At 45.1% G+C, this 14,672-nt stretch overlaps 1 protein-coding gene across 1 annotated transcript; it reads right to left on the bottom strand.

The window, feature by feature from the left end:
* Positions 1-3,486: 3,486 nt before the first annotated feature.
* Positions 3,487-12,427, bottom strand: LOC104559759 (lysozyme g). Its single transcript, XM_010204861.2, has 6 exons — positions 12,080-12,427; positions 10,572-10,647; positions 9,626-9,715; positions 8,383-8,579; positions 8,030-8,165; positions 3,487-6,535 (listed from the first exon to the last, which is right to left on the bottom strand). Exons 2-6 carry the CDS (start codon positions 10,612-10,614, stop codon positions 6,405-6,407), a joined length of 597 nt encoding a protein of 198 aa, XP_010203163.1. The 5' UTR covers positions 10,615-10,647; positions 12,080-12,427; the 3' UTR covers positions 3,487-6,404.
* Positions 12,428-14,672: the final 2,245 nt, after the last annotated feature.

Below are 14,672 nucleotides of genomic sequence, written 5' to 3'. Positions count from 1 at the left end.
CTTGTACCACTCCTACACCTCATTTCAAGCACTGCAGATTTCTGTTCTTAAGTAGTGATGGGAGAGGTGCCAGGTTGGCCCAAGAGGGCCAGAAGTGAGTCCATCTCAGATCCAGAGGAAGTTTGGGAAATGCTTATGGGGGCCACCACTGCAATACTCTCCCCTTGTTACCAAACAAAAGCAGCTCCACACAAAGAGGTTATCCATGAGTGTGAAACGTGCTGCAGTCAAGCAAGCTAAACAGTTAAAGCCTCTATGGTATGGAGGATGATGGCTGACATGTAAATACAGGGAGGCCTGGCAGATTGACTACATTACACTCCCACAAACTTGCCAAAGGCAGGCACAGTATGTTCACAATGGTGGAAGCAACCGCTAGATGGCTGGAAACATATCCTGTGCCTCATGCCACCACCCAGAACACTACCTTGGGCCTTGAAAAGCATGTCTTACGGTAACATAGTGCCCTGGAAAGGTTTGAGTCATACAATGGGACTCATTTCCAAAACAACCTCATAGAGATCTGGACCAAAGACCATAACATTGAGTATCCTGTCATGCACCAGTCTCCAGGAAAATGGAAAGCTACAATAGACTGCTAAAAACTACACTGAAAATAATGAGTGCTGGGAGCCTCAAATGTTGGGATATACATCCAGCAAAAGCTACCTAGGTAACTAACATCAGAGGATCTAGAAATTGAGCTGGCCCTGCCCAATTGAAACTTCCATGTACTGTAGAAGGGATTAAAATCCCTGTAGTGCACATGAAGAATATGTTAGGGAAGACAGTTTGGGCCAGTCCTGCCTTGGGACTTGATTTTAGCTGAGAATAGTCAGTGAATTAAATTATGTTAATGGCTAAATAGCCCTGCAATTGTATGCTATCACTGCTACAGTTGCTGTATACCATATTGATGATTTTAAAATAAGAACCACAAATCACTGTAGGGTGGACTTTGGTGAAACTGAGCAGAAGACAGAGGCAATGGAACTTGAACCTGCTTCAGCAGTTGTTGCCCAGCAATTTCGTCAAGACTGACATCTTCAGCTGTGGGCAGGGACCATACCAAATATACCACCTGTGAGCTCCGGATGTTGCATGCAACAATGCAACACCATATACCATCTCTCCTGGCCTGAAAGGCTGTTACAACAGATGGAGACTCAAAATCATGGATTAAGTAAACTCAGTGGACACATTGGATGGTTTGTAAACTAAGGGGATGATGTATGTGTGTGTGTGTGTGTGTGTGTGTGTGTGTGTGTGTGTCTCAAAGACAGGATAGATAGCTGGAAAATGTAGAATCTGAGCATGACATAGATGGTATAGAATAAGGGGTGGATAATGTCCTGAGTTCATCTGGGAGATAATTAACTTTCACAAGAAGCTGGAAGGGGGTGCAGCCAGTTGACCCAAACTACCCAAGGGGTTATTCCATACCATATAATAGTCATGCTCAGTATATAGCTGGTGGAGCTCACCAGAAAGAGAAGAGATCAAGGCTCAGGAAGGGAATGATTGTAGGGTTCCAGGTAGTGAGCAATTGCATTGTTCATCACTTGCTTTATATATTCTTTTATTGGTAGTATTATTATTCTTTCTTCTTTGCTTGTGTTGCCCTATTAAACTGTCCTTATCTCAACCCACAAGTTTTTAGCTTTTTCATCCAGTTTTCCTCCCCAGTCCACTGAGGGGGCAGGAGTGAGTGGGCGTTCATGTAGTATTTAGTTGCCAGTGGCACTCAAACCATGACAATGGTGGCCGTGGCCTTTGGGTGACTCATTTTTGTCAGCGGTTTCCTGCTGCTTCAGTTACTGCCAAAACAGTTTGTCTGATTGCTTCCTCTGCCTGGTGTCTATGAAAGCCAGTCACTGCAGCCACAAACTCTAGATTGATCCCTGCCTGAGCTGTGAAGGGATAGGCCCATACTGCTTGCAGCTTGACAAGTCAATGAGAGAGACAGCTTGCCAGCTCACATTTGCTGTTTACTGTAAGAAGCACATTTAAACACATATTCCAATATCAAGGTCAGTTGTAAAACCAAAGCGCAGGATCCTAACAGAGAAGATTTTTGTTCTTATCTGTAATGTATTGTCTTTTCCATTTGCTGACTGCTGATTCTGATGCAGACGTGTTAGACTGGAAAGGTCCTTAAATGACACCTGCCGCATTATCGCTCTACAGCAGTATGGCATACAAATACTTTCACAGGTTGGTCTTGTTTGTTCTTTAAAATGCCCTGTGAATGCTGCATACCTTCGTTACTCTGAAAGTTTTTGAAGTTTCCAACACAAACCTGCTGCCAAACTCAACACTACTTGCCTACTTCCCTTGAAGGGAAGGACATGGGTCATTGCCTTCCATTTGTTTTTCATGGTGGAAAATCGTAACTGTGTGTTTTCTTTCTCCTTTCTGGAAAAGAAGAAAACCTAATGCCTTATTCCCTATTGACTGTACCTTCTGTTTGAGTTGTGATCCTTCTGAGAACATTTTTGTTGGTGTGACAGACGCAAACACTGTAGCCGAGCTTCACCAATGCTGTGAGCTGAACAGCTGAGAGGAGAATTACCACAAATGCTTCATACACAGTGCTGTGATAAAGATAAATCCCCAAATGAGATTTTACCTCCTCCATTTGTTTTCTCTTCCTCCCCTGTCATTGACTTGTTTGGTTCCTACTAGACACCGTAGCCCTTTCCACAGGAAGGTCGCCTGCCCGCTCCACTCCTGCTCACACCCCTCCTCGAGCTTCTCAAGTGTTTTGCACCTGTGCTTACTTTATTTCAGTCCTTTGGTTCCTAACTGGTTTTCATAGTTTTTAACCCTCAGTGGAAGTGCTTGTGTTTCCTCTCAGCATTGCTCACCGTTTGATAGCTCTTGTCCACCATTCATTTTCGAATCACAAATTTGAAAGAAACCGGTGTAGGACAGACTTGTGTGTCTCCACTTGAAATATCTCACCAGTCAGACCACAAGCTGCTGATAGCCAGTGCTTTTTGTACTTAACTTAAGACCCTTCAGGTATGAGGGCACTTCAGATGGCTGCCAAAAGCCTTATCAAGCTCATGATGTAGTACAACCATGGCTTTTCTCTTGGCCACTTACCTGATAAGGACTTTGGTTGGTCTCGGGCGTTTTTTTTCCTGCCAAGCCAGGCTACCAGAGCCCTCTTGGCTATTTCTTGCTGCTTCATCATCCCCTTTGCCTGCAAAGCAATTCAGTCCTTTAGCATCTTCCTCAATGTTGCAGCCATATCTCCTGGTGTGTAATTCCCCAGTTCTTTGTTTCCCCTCTGATTTGTCTTCTCTCTTTCTTTACCTGTTGTGGTGGGTTGACCTTGGCTGGATGCCAGGTGGCCACCAAGCCACTCTATCATTCACCTCTTCAGCAGGACACAGGTGGAAAGGAAATAATACGGGGAAAAAACCTCGTCAGTCAAGATAAAGACAGTTTAATCAAGCAAAAGTGAAGGCCACGTGGAGAAACAAAAGAAAACAAAAGATTTATTTTCTACTTCACATCAGCAGGTCATGTCCAGCCACTTCCTGGGAAGTGGGCTGCCCCTTACTTCCACCTTTATCTTAGCTTTTATTGCTGAGCAGACACCATATTATCTGGGATATTCCTTTGGTCAGTTTTGGCCAGCTCTCCTGGTCATGTCCTCTCCCCAGAACTTGCCCACCCCCAGCCTACTGGTGAAGGGGGAACGTTGGAGGACAGCCTTGATGCTGTGTGAGCGCTGCTCAGCAGGAGCCAAACACTGGTGTGTTATCAACACCTTTCCAGCTACTGATACACAGCACAGCACTCTGAGGACTGCTGTGGGGAAAATGAACTCCATCTCAGACAGACTCAATACACCTGTGGTACTGCTTGCTTTGCAAGCTGCCTGTTTTTCTTTAATGGGTCCTGGGTCAAAAGGGTGAAGTGTGGCTGCAGCAACCCTCTGTACATCAGCTAAATAACTTCCAGTAACATGGGCATGGGTGACCAGCAAAAGATTGGAGGGGAAAAGCAATCTGAGCTCACTGTTTATGAGGTAAGCTTTTGCTTGAATCTGAAGGCAGTATGCTAATGTTAAGGTTTCCTGAACTATTCACTCCTTCCTGCCAATTTATCAAGCATTTGTAGTTCAGGCATTTTCCTTGTTCACTACAAAGTGCTGATATCCTAGAATGACATTTGCAATAAAATATGGACTTCCCATAATCAGGGTGTTTAAATAGACTTAAAAAAATAAGTACTCCTTTGTGGCAATGCCAGCAGGTGGGTCTGCAGGGCGTGGGGTATTGCTACAATAACATGAAGCAGCAGCTTCATAGGTAATGCATGTGGAAATTGATCTCTGAGGAACTCATGAATTTGCATGGATGGCAATAGGGAGTTTGCCTGCAACAATTAAAGGTAACCTGGACAGAACCAAAGAAAACTCCACTCTTGTTCACTCTCCAAACTAAAAAAACAACTTTATGCATGTAGGCAGCAGTGAGTTTCTCTGCCCCATTTGACATGCTTATCTACCAAAAATACATTCCTAGATTTCACGTGAGAGGCTATGTAAGAGGTTTGTGCAACACAATGCACCAAAAACTTCAACCTATGAATTTTACATGAGCTATTTCAAGTAGAAGGGATCAAATCATGTGATATGTTTCATAATTTTGTATTGCAAAGTAATGATTTTACTAAAGTTATCTTAATATTGCTGCGAATTCACTAAAGACTAAATAGTATTGACTTTAATACCCTCAGTTGCTCAACACTAAGTAGTTTTCTGTAATCTTAAAAAGAAGTCATTAATGTTGGAGACATCCTAGAGCTCCCTTTGGTCTCCAGGGACCATGAAATGAGTGTGCTTGCAAATATGTTGCTCTCAGTCCTTGCTGCAACAGTAAGCAGACTAGTGGCTGGCAAGATGAGGAGCACAGGATTAAAATTGCTCTGCTTGCAAAAGCTGTCTCCAAAGCAGCTCTCACGCTGCCTGCATTGGCCCTGCCTGGCAGACCAGGTACATACTCAGCACAGTCCTGTGCAGCCAGGGACCATCAGGGACATCCCTTCTGCATTGGCAATGGTTTCAGGCATCAGAAAGGTGCCCTGATGCCTCCAATATTCATATTCAAAAGTGTAAATGTGACCATCCTTATTCCTCTGTCCACAGGTTTAAGGAAGGTGGCTGAGCTTGGGCTGCCTCATTCCTTCCTCACAGCCCAGCTCTTCTCACCTACCCCAGTCTGTAGCACTGTTTTCCTCTCCCTGTTCTCAAATTGAGTTTTAGACCCATACCAAGAGTACTGAATTGGCTTATTTACTCAAGCTTCAGGTTGCTGCCCACCGGGCCCCATGAAATGTAAACAATAAAAAACCCCAAAAATTGGGATTCAACGTTTATCTTTATTTTCTCTCCTTTACCCACTAAACCTAAATTTGCATGCAGACCCATCCACACTGAAAAGCACTTTCAAAAGGTGTATAAACACAGAGCTAATTCAGTCCTTGTTAGAATCTAGGATTCCTGGCAGAAGAACAGGTGCTGAAACACTTTCAAACTTGGAGGAAATCCAGCATAAAGGTGCCAAAGCTAAAGCAGGAAAAGTTGTGGGATTTGGTTGGTTTGTTTTTCCAATACTATTGTTGTAATACAACTCATGGGATGAGTGTGTGTGGGGCTCCTTCCTTATCAGAGGGCCACTCTAACAGAAAGGTGTTTTGTGTGCCTGCTATGGCACTTGCAGCACCTCCCATATAAAGAATTTCCCCTGTGTAAGTGCTTTTCACCCTAAAGAGGTTTCCATCCCCATCACAGCTGTGGGCTCCAGGGCTTGGGAGACTAGCAGAACCACGTTTAGCATTGTCCCCGACAAGGCTGGCCACAGGAATACACAGCTAGTGCAGAGACCAAAGGCTTGGCAAGAAGTCTCTGTTGTCCCATAGCCGACACAATCAAGGAGAAGGAAGAATTTAACTTGTGGGCTACATCCTCCCATTGGCCAGGGAGAAGGAAGAATATGGATGGAGGAGATGTGAAGAGCACAACTGTTGCCCGGGGAGAGCTGCTCACATGCTCATGCCTGGGGAATGCATGAACAGCCTGAGGTTCAGCTTCGAATGGGAAGAGGCACCTTCCTCACCTGACAGACAAACATGACCGATCTGTCCCCAGCTGCCTTTCAAAGGCCCCAGACTTGTGGTATCTCCTCCCTGTGGGTTCTGTGGAAGCAGCGCTCAGCTCATCTGCCAGCAAGTGGGGAGCTGGGGTTTGCTGGAATGTGCAAGGTGCCATTATCATTGCCATCAGCATTGGTCCAGCCAGGGGACCTGAGGAACTGCTCTGGGTACTACAATCACTACTGGGCTAGTCTATATAGAGGAGAGGCTTGGTGGTGGAGGGGGTTCATGAGCTAGAACCCATATCTCTTAAAGTACTGGGCTCTCCTAATCACACTGTTGACGTAGTAATTGTCTCCCTCGCATGGATCATCCTCGTAGACCTGGAAGTTGCCCATTTTTGCCCGGTAGGTGCAGATTCCCCCTGGAAAGAATTGAGAATGACTTGTTACAGGCTCATAAAGTAAGAAACAGAGATTCTAAAGTAAAAATTCCTAGCCAAGAGGGCTGTGCATTTCACCTAACCTACACAGCTCCTCGGGAAATTGCTAATTTTGTATTACTGTTGAAAAGTGATTGATTGAGCCACCAAGATGATCAGGGGACTGGAACATCTTCCTTATGAGGAAAGGCTGAGGGAACTGAGGCTGTTTAGTGTGGAGAAGAGGAGGCTGAGGGTGGATCTCATTAATATTTACAAATATCTAAATGGTGAGTGTCACAAGGTTGGGGCATCCCTTTTTTCTGTTGTATCTAGCAATAGGGTAATGGGCTAAAGCTGGAACACAAAAAGTTCCGTTTAAACGTAAGAAAAACCTAAAGAAAAATCTATTTCACTATGAGAGTGAGGGAGTTCTGGCACAGACTGCCCAGGGAGGGTGTGGAGTCTCCTTCCTTGCAGATCTTCAAAACCTGCCTGGACACATTCCTGTGTGACCCGATCTAGGCGGTCCTGCTTCTGTAGGGGGTTTGGACTAGATGATCTCTAAAGGTCTCTTCCAACCCTACCATTCTATGATTCTTGGATTCTATGATTCTATGATTTTGCAAAATCCTTTTCCTGTAGTGAAGAAACCTAGGACAAATGCAAGTGGGAAGTGAGTGCCGTGTTTTGGAAAAGGATGTAATCTAAACAGGCAGTGGCAGAGCAAGGATGGAGAGTTAGATATAGCATAGAGTGAACAAACCGACATGCAGGTAACATGGACTACAAGCAAACCCGGATGCCAAGCTTCCTTGACAGAACAGCCTGACACAATAAGCCTATTGTGTTGTGGAGCCTCAATTTCTGCTCTTCCCAGTGGCTTTTATTTGGTTGATTTCTACCTTATTTATTCATCTGACAGCCATTTCACTCATAGGATGAACAAATAAGAGGATAAGTTGTGACTTGTTCACCTTCAGTGAGCATAATGCATTTTTCAGAGAGCTCTTGGGTCAGGTTATTCACCTGTGGTGGCCCAGCTGCTCAATGGAGTGGCTCTCTGTGGGTATTTATCACTAAAGTCAGGGGCCAACCTGCTGAGGCCGTGTCTGACTCCTTTGTCCAGTTCTGCACGAGGTACCTCCATGCCACTGTGTCTAGGCCAGACTGGTTGCTTCCCACCTTCCCTGCTGGCATCCCACCACAGTCTCGCTTCTATAGGTAGAGATGTGGAGGCCCTGAGGACAGTGCTTTGACCTGGGAGGCTACATCTGAGATCTCTTGCCAATCTGCTGGTTTAAGATTGCTTCCTTTAAATTAGAAAACTCTGGGTTGTTGGATTATTTTTTTCTGTGAGACATGTATTTTTCTTGTAAGACATGCTGTAAAATCTGCTAGACTAGTGTTTTTCTCTCTCCTAAAAATACCACCAACAACTACCCAGCACTTCCGTCACTCAGCATGTCCCTTTCTAGTATAGAGCCCGTCATGTACCTCTCAGCTGCTGGTCCCAGCTCCAGGTGGGATGTCTTGCCCGGACTTCATTAATTGAGAGAACCAGGATAGTTGAGCATTGATTTATGTGTTCTTCACTATCCCACACTCCGTAAGGGTGTTGCAGCCTGCCAAGCTAGAAAAGTCAAGCAGAAAAAATGAGTTTCCCTCTGAGCACAACTGCACTGTAGCTCCCCCTTCTTATTTGTACTCCTAGGCTGTGACTCGTTGAAGCAACCAATGCAGAGGAAACACATTTAAACACCGTGTCAGACACAGAACAGTCATTTGTTAAGATAAGGCCCTGGGATGGACACCACGTGACTATTCTCACACTTATCATCACACTGTACCTGCATCAAGCCATACTTGTGGTGTCCACGGTCCCAGCCGTTGTCCAGGAGCAGGCCAACACGGCTCTCCTGCGAGATGATGGCAGCGATGAGCGCCGGCTCCAGGCACAAGTTTCGGGCTACTCTCTTAATCGGAACCTCGTATTTCCTCAGGCGTACGATGTCTGTCTCAGCAATCCTCCGCACCGTGGCAAGTCCTGCAGTGTAGGAAAAGGCAGACTTACACACCCTCCTGTCCAAAGCCCCTACCTTCCCCTTGGATGAGTGTATTAAAAGGGTAACTTGAGTTTTGAAGAAAACACAGCTACACCGATTTGGGCAACGGCACTTAAGGAACAAGCACAGCTCTATCAGCTCTGGATGCAGCTGGAGAGCTGCTGTGCCAGTCCCCCAGGATGATGAGGGTAAGAGGACAACTTCTCAGGAGGTGAGACCCTGTGGTTTATGATCCTCTTCTGCCATCGTACTGCTGAAAACGGATGTCAGGAGTTGGAAAAGTGAAATTTCAAATTGCATTGGAAAACATTGAGAGATGTGTTACTACTGACCAGCCAAACTACAGTAACAGCTACGTTGTGAGCCTGTGTATAGAAAGGTGGAGTCTTTTTAAGAGTAATTTGGAACACTTTGGAAATAAGCATAGGTTCAGATCCATTCTTGGACACCCATAGCCAGATGTCTGCCCTGGAGAGGCCTACATCTGAGGTACGTGGCAAAGTCCCTGGAGGTCTTGGTAGTATGAACCTGATGTAGTTAGCTGTGCAGTGACATGGTGTGAGAAAGAGGGAAATGGGAAGGAGTCTCCAAAGCTGAGTCGTCCTGAGGCAGGATGGTTACACACCTGGGACCTTTTGCCAGCAAACTGTGTCTCTGACAGTTTGCCAACAGCCAGCTCAGCCAACATGCACACACTCAGGACCTGGCTCTATGCATCTTTAAGCAGATACTTTCTGAGCTTTGTGAAGATGCTGATGCTAAATCCTGGCTGATGAAGATTCTGTTTTAACCTAAAAGAGTTGCACCATTTCCCTTTGCTTATAAGCTGAGCATCCTGACTATGGGCCCTGAAGCTCGTCCTCCCACTTCCCACTTGGTCTGGTGGCTTCACAGCTCTTGCCATTTTGGGAGAGAAGTTGCTTTCTCCCTTTTGGCTAATTGAATAACTGCACTATATTTAATTTAATTAAATACCTGTCTGTCAGGTACAAATGAGTTGACAAATCAAGCAATGAATGATACCTACCACAGTCTGGGGCTCTTACAGGCGTACAGGAGATCGTGGGGGCTTGAAGAGCACTTATGTCACCATAGCAACTGTAACTCATGGATGGAGCTGAAAAAGTAAATGAAAGTGTTTGAACATGTAAGATTTCAGAGCAATATTGTACAGCGTGCTGCAGGGGCATACAAGTCAAGCATGAGGGATTCATCCAGACCCATAATCCACATCACCTTGTGTTGCCCATGTTTGTATGGTTGCCTCTTCTTTCTATCAGTAATGTTAGCAAACAAAGCTGGAGAACAGAAATTTGTTCTTTTCTATCTGAGTAGGTTGAAGTGAATTAATCTAATGACAATTTAGATGAACGGGTGTCTGCTCCACCCATTAAGTCTAAGGGCTGGTGTGGGAGAGGGGAACCACAGCCCCAGCGTTTATTTTCAGATGGCTCTTCCTGTTCAAATGCCCTCCAACGTCTGGGACCCCTTGAATGATGGCTGGAGATACCTGAGCACCCCGACTGGAAAAGTCTCCTGTGTCACTCTGTAAATTGGTGAGCAACTAATTCAGGAGAGTAGGTACCTCAGCCTGGGCAAATCACTCTGCTTCCTCAGTAACTGAGGAATGAATAGCTTCCATCAAACAGCTTGCCATGTTTGCGAGACCATTTCTGAGTGGGCAGAGAGATCCCACAAGGTTATGTGGGAAAATCAAGAGGAGATACGTCTGTGGCTCTCTTTTAGTGTAGGTCCCATACTCCAGAAATGATGGTTTAAAGGACACACATGGGCAGCAGGCAGCCTCATACAGCAGCCGGGCACCTTCGGCCACACAGGGTTTTACAGAGTTCTGCAGAGAGTTGTACATCTCTGCAGCTCAGGCCTGACTGCACACCTCCTTTCCACAGTCCCTCTACAAACGCTTCCCAGTCTGCTTTTGACAAGCAACCCAAACCCAAATCCCAGCTCACCGACAAGGGCTGTAAGGCCCAGCAAGAGCAGTGCAGGGATCATGGTGACGGCTCTCCTCAAGCTGCCCCACGAGACCTGGAAACAGAGTAGTTTGCAAAATGTGAAGAAATTGGCTCTGTTTTTCAACAGCTCTGTAGCAAAGTTTGAGTGACAAAACCTCCCACTCCAAGGCACTAAGACAGACATGGAACTAGTTGAAAAGGAGTTGGGGAGCAGAGGCATCCTCTCTGCAGTACGCTCACCCCCTGCACGGGTTGCAGCCATCAGCTTTAGGGTTGTAGTGGGAGGAAAAACAAGTGATGGGAGTCTTATCTGCTCTTTATTTCCTCCTCATTTAGGGGTTACAGGTTTCTCCTGTGGCTGAATGTCTCCTCCACCATCACATCGAGGGGGAATGGCCCAGGCCTGGGGAGGTCCAGAGCAGGGAGGTCCCCAATGGCAATCTGGGCCAAGAAGGCTTTTTTTAGCCTCCGTTACTTCACATTGCTCACTCACATGGCCCCTCTGAACACTCACAGCATGTCTTTAAGATGAGACAATATAGCATCTTAGCTTTAAATATGTAGATGTTTGAAATCTATTGTGCTACAGAGTGCACATATCCTCTGTTCAAAAGGCAATGGGATTTTGGCTTGGCTTTGGGAAAACACATTCTAAAAAATCAAGCAATATGACTCTTAAGTCTGTGCTAAGACCATTCAATGCAACTCCACAATTTATCTGGTATTTCTGTGTTAATTTCTGTGTGCGATAATGGCAGATAGTCACTTCAGTAATAAATGCATCTGTTGTGCTGGGTAATAAAATTTAAAAATGGCATCAGCTAATACCTATCAACAACAAAAAAACATTGACTGGACCTGTCTTGCTGGTGAATGCATTTAAACTGAGCAGTTTTATGGCTTGCAAATGATGTGGGGTTTTTTTTTCCCAGGAGGGCTTCAAATACAGAATATGCCCGGAGCCTTTTAGGCAGTTGTCACACAACACTATTAAAACTTGCAAATGCCTTATTGATTTTAATAATGTGTGACCTTTCCTCTAGCCTGCATTTCTACTGCAAACCAGACTGCATGGATGCAGAAACACAAACAGTCCACCGGTGTCATTGGAAAGCCACTCATTGTCCCGAGTAGCTTATTCATGACAGCAAATGCCCATAGCCAGAGCTGGGTACACACAGTACCTCCATTTGGGCTCTAACACTGACATGGAGTATTTGCAAGCCCAGGTCAACATACCCTGATCCAATAGCTATGAGTTCAATGGCAAATCCATATGAGACCCCATCAAAAACTACAGGCTGTAGCTGTTTCCACATGCAGGAAGTCACCACATCATGACGTTTTAAGTGATCAGCTTTTTTTTATCCCCTCCCGTAACAAAAATCATCAAAGACCTTAGGTAGAAACAGCGTAGCAATCACAATATTGACAAAAGGCTAAATCAAAACAAAATCAAGGCTTCTGGCTCTAAATAAATATTCTATGAGTGAATTCAGACTCACCAGTCTTCAGTCGGCCTTCCTCGGAGGCAGGTCACTTGACTTTTATATATATGTGTATGAAAAGGTATCCACCCTATGGGCTATGGAATGTTAATTCCTACCTAGGGTGATGACATTTGTTTCAAAGTACAATAAGTAATATATATTAAGAGCTTAGAACCCTTATGATTCCTTTCATCCAAAGATTTGCACAAGTGGTGGTTAGTAAGACTCCGGACAACTCTGTGAAAGGAAATAAATACTGTTTTTCCTCTGTCAATAAGCATGTTAATGCACAATAAATGACTGGCAGAAAACACTGCAATGAATCAGTGGCAGAGGCCAGGCAAATATGAGTGGACAGTGAGGTGGATCAAGAGCTGGCTGAATGACAGAGCCCAGAGGATGCTGATCAGTGGCACAGAGTCGAGTTGGAGGCCTGTGGCCAGTGGAGTTCCACAGGGATTGGTTCTGGGGCCGGTCTTGTTCAATGTCTTCATCAACAACCTGGATGAGGGGACAGAGTGCACCCTCAGCAAGTTCACTGATGACACCAAACTGGGAGGACTGGCTGATTCCCCAGAAGGCTGTGCTGCCATTCAGTGGGATCTCAACCGGCTTGAGAGTTGGGCAGAGAGGAACCTCATGAGGTTCAACAAGGACAAGTGCAGAGTCCTGCATCTGGGAAGGAACAACCCCATACACCAGTACAGGCTGGGGGTCGAACTGCTGAAGAGCAGATCTGCAGAGAGAGACCTGGGAGTCCTGATTGATAATAAGCTAAAGATGAGCCAGCAATGTGCCCTCGCGGCCAAGAAAGCCAATGGCATCCTGGGATGCATCAAGCAGAGTGTGGCCAGCAGGTCGAGGGAGGTTCTTCTCCCTCTCTACTCTGCCCAGGTGAGGCCTCATCTGGAGTCCTGTGTCCAGTTCTGGGCTCCTCAGCTCAAGAGGGACACGGAACTGCTGGAGAGAGTCCAGTGCAGGGCCACCAAGATGATCAGGGGAATGGAACATCTTTCATACGAGGAAAGGCTGCAGGAACTGGGGCTGTTTAGTCTGGAGAAGAGGAGACTGCAGGATGATCAGATTAACATTTATAAATATCTAAAGGGTGGGTGTCAGGAGGTTGGGACATCCCTTTTTTCTAGAGTAGCTAGTAACAGGACAAGGGGTAATGGGATGAAGCTGCAACACAAAAAGTTCCACTTAAACATAAGAAAAAACTATTTCACTGTTCAGGTGAGGGAGCCCTGGCACAGGCTGCCCAGAGGGGTTGTGGAGTCTCCTTCCTTGGAGGGCTTCAAGACCCACCTGGACATGTTCCTATATGACCTGATCTAGGTGAACCTGCTTCTGCAGGGCGGTTGGACTAGATGATCTCTAAAGGTCCCTTCCAATCCCTACCATTCTATGATTCTATGAAATATCAGGTTCTTGCCTAGTGCTTTTCTTCTGGACATATTTCTTTAAGGTTTGTTCCTTTTCCTCTTTTTGTTTTTTTTTTTTGTTGTTGTTGTCCTCATTTCCTTCAAGTTGGCTTTTACTTAAGTATCATACTTTTAGACAAATACTAAAAAGAATAGTTACAGAGAAGCATCTCATTGCTTCACTACTTTCAGCAAGCCTAATTCACGAGAGTGACTTGAATACTTTGAGAGCAGAGGCAGGGGTTTGACTTTCAGATTTGAGGAGGCACAATGCTGCCTCAGAAATGAGAAAGAAGGGAACTGATCTCTCAGCAGCTCTAGCAGGCTGAGGATTTTTTTTTCCACTTAATAGAGATATGATTGAAATGGAACATCATTTTGAAAAGCATTATATGTTGCACAGGCTATTCTCCTTCAGGTTGCAGCTTATAGCATCACGTTTCACTGCATGGTGAGAATACTATCTGAAATTACCTGGAACAATACCCATACTAATTACTGTCTCTGTTGTGAGTTTCAATCCTGGTTTCATAACATCATCAGACAAATGCATTTCTCAGGTTGTTCCTTTTGTCTGGGATGTAATTATAGGTAACACCAGCTATTCACAGATTTTATAACTGCTTTATAAGGAAGCTGCCCATGACAGCTGACGCATGTTGGATGCACATCACTTAACTGGCCAGTTAAAAGATGCTTCTGTAACATCAACTCAAACTAACCATCTAGAGCTGCCTTTCCCAACTTCTATAGGGATCCAGCCAGTTTAATGATTACACTTCCAGAGATTTTCTTTTCTACATCTAGTATCCCTGTGAATAATGATAGCAAAGGTCTTCAAACTTGTAAGATGTCAGACTCAGTTTTCACTGTGCACAGAAATGAACAGGTGCTCAGGGCCTCAATCTTCTCCTTTATCTTTCCTTTCTGAAGAATGCAGGTGGACACTTGAAATGACAGCCCTCTGCACAAACCACCTCTCTAGCCATCATGTAAAATAACTAAGACTAGAAGTGTTTATGAGACTTTGAATTTTACTGGAGGAAAGATGTCGTAGCAAAGGGATCACTGGACTCGATCATATGAGACCTCACTTCACATCCCAGCTAATATACACATGTATCACCTAAACTGAACTGTTTGAAGCTCAAGCCAGGAGAGGGTCCTGTGTTACTGCTACTGGC

This window comes from Colius striatus, chromosome 1, assembly GCF_028858725.1.
Source record: "Colius striatus isolate bColStr4 chromosome 1, bColStr4.1.hap1, whole genome shotgun sequence".
Taxonomy (NCBI): Eukaryota; Metazoa; Chordata; class Aves; order Coliiformes; family Coliidae; genus Colius; species Colius striatus.
Note: the sequence above shows the minus strand (reverse complement) of the source record. Positions and strands in the feature narration are given on the sequence as shown.

What these genes read in the sequence shown, in the direction of transcription:
- LOC104559759 (XM_010204861.2), bottom strand. Translation starts at nt 10,614, where the DNA reads ATGATCCCTGCACTGCTCTTGCTGGGCCTTACAGCCCTTGTCG. An exon ending in TGTAAGAGCCCCAGACTGTG is followed by an intron (nt 8,580 to 9,625) that starts GTAGGTATCATT and finishes CCTACACTGCAG; the next exon opens with GACTTGCCACGGTGCGGAGG. An exon ending in CTGGGACCAGCAGCTGAGAG is followed by an intron (nt 6,536 to 8,029) that starts GTACATGACGGG and finishes AATTCTTTCCAG; the next exon opens with GGGGAATCTGCACCTACCGG.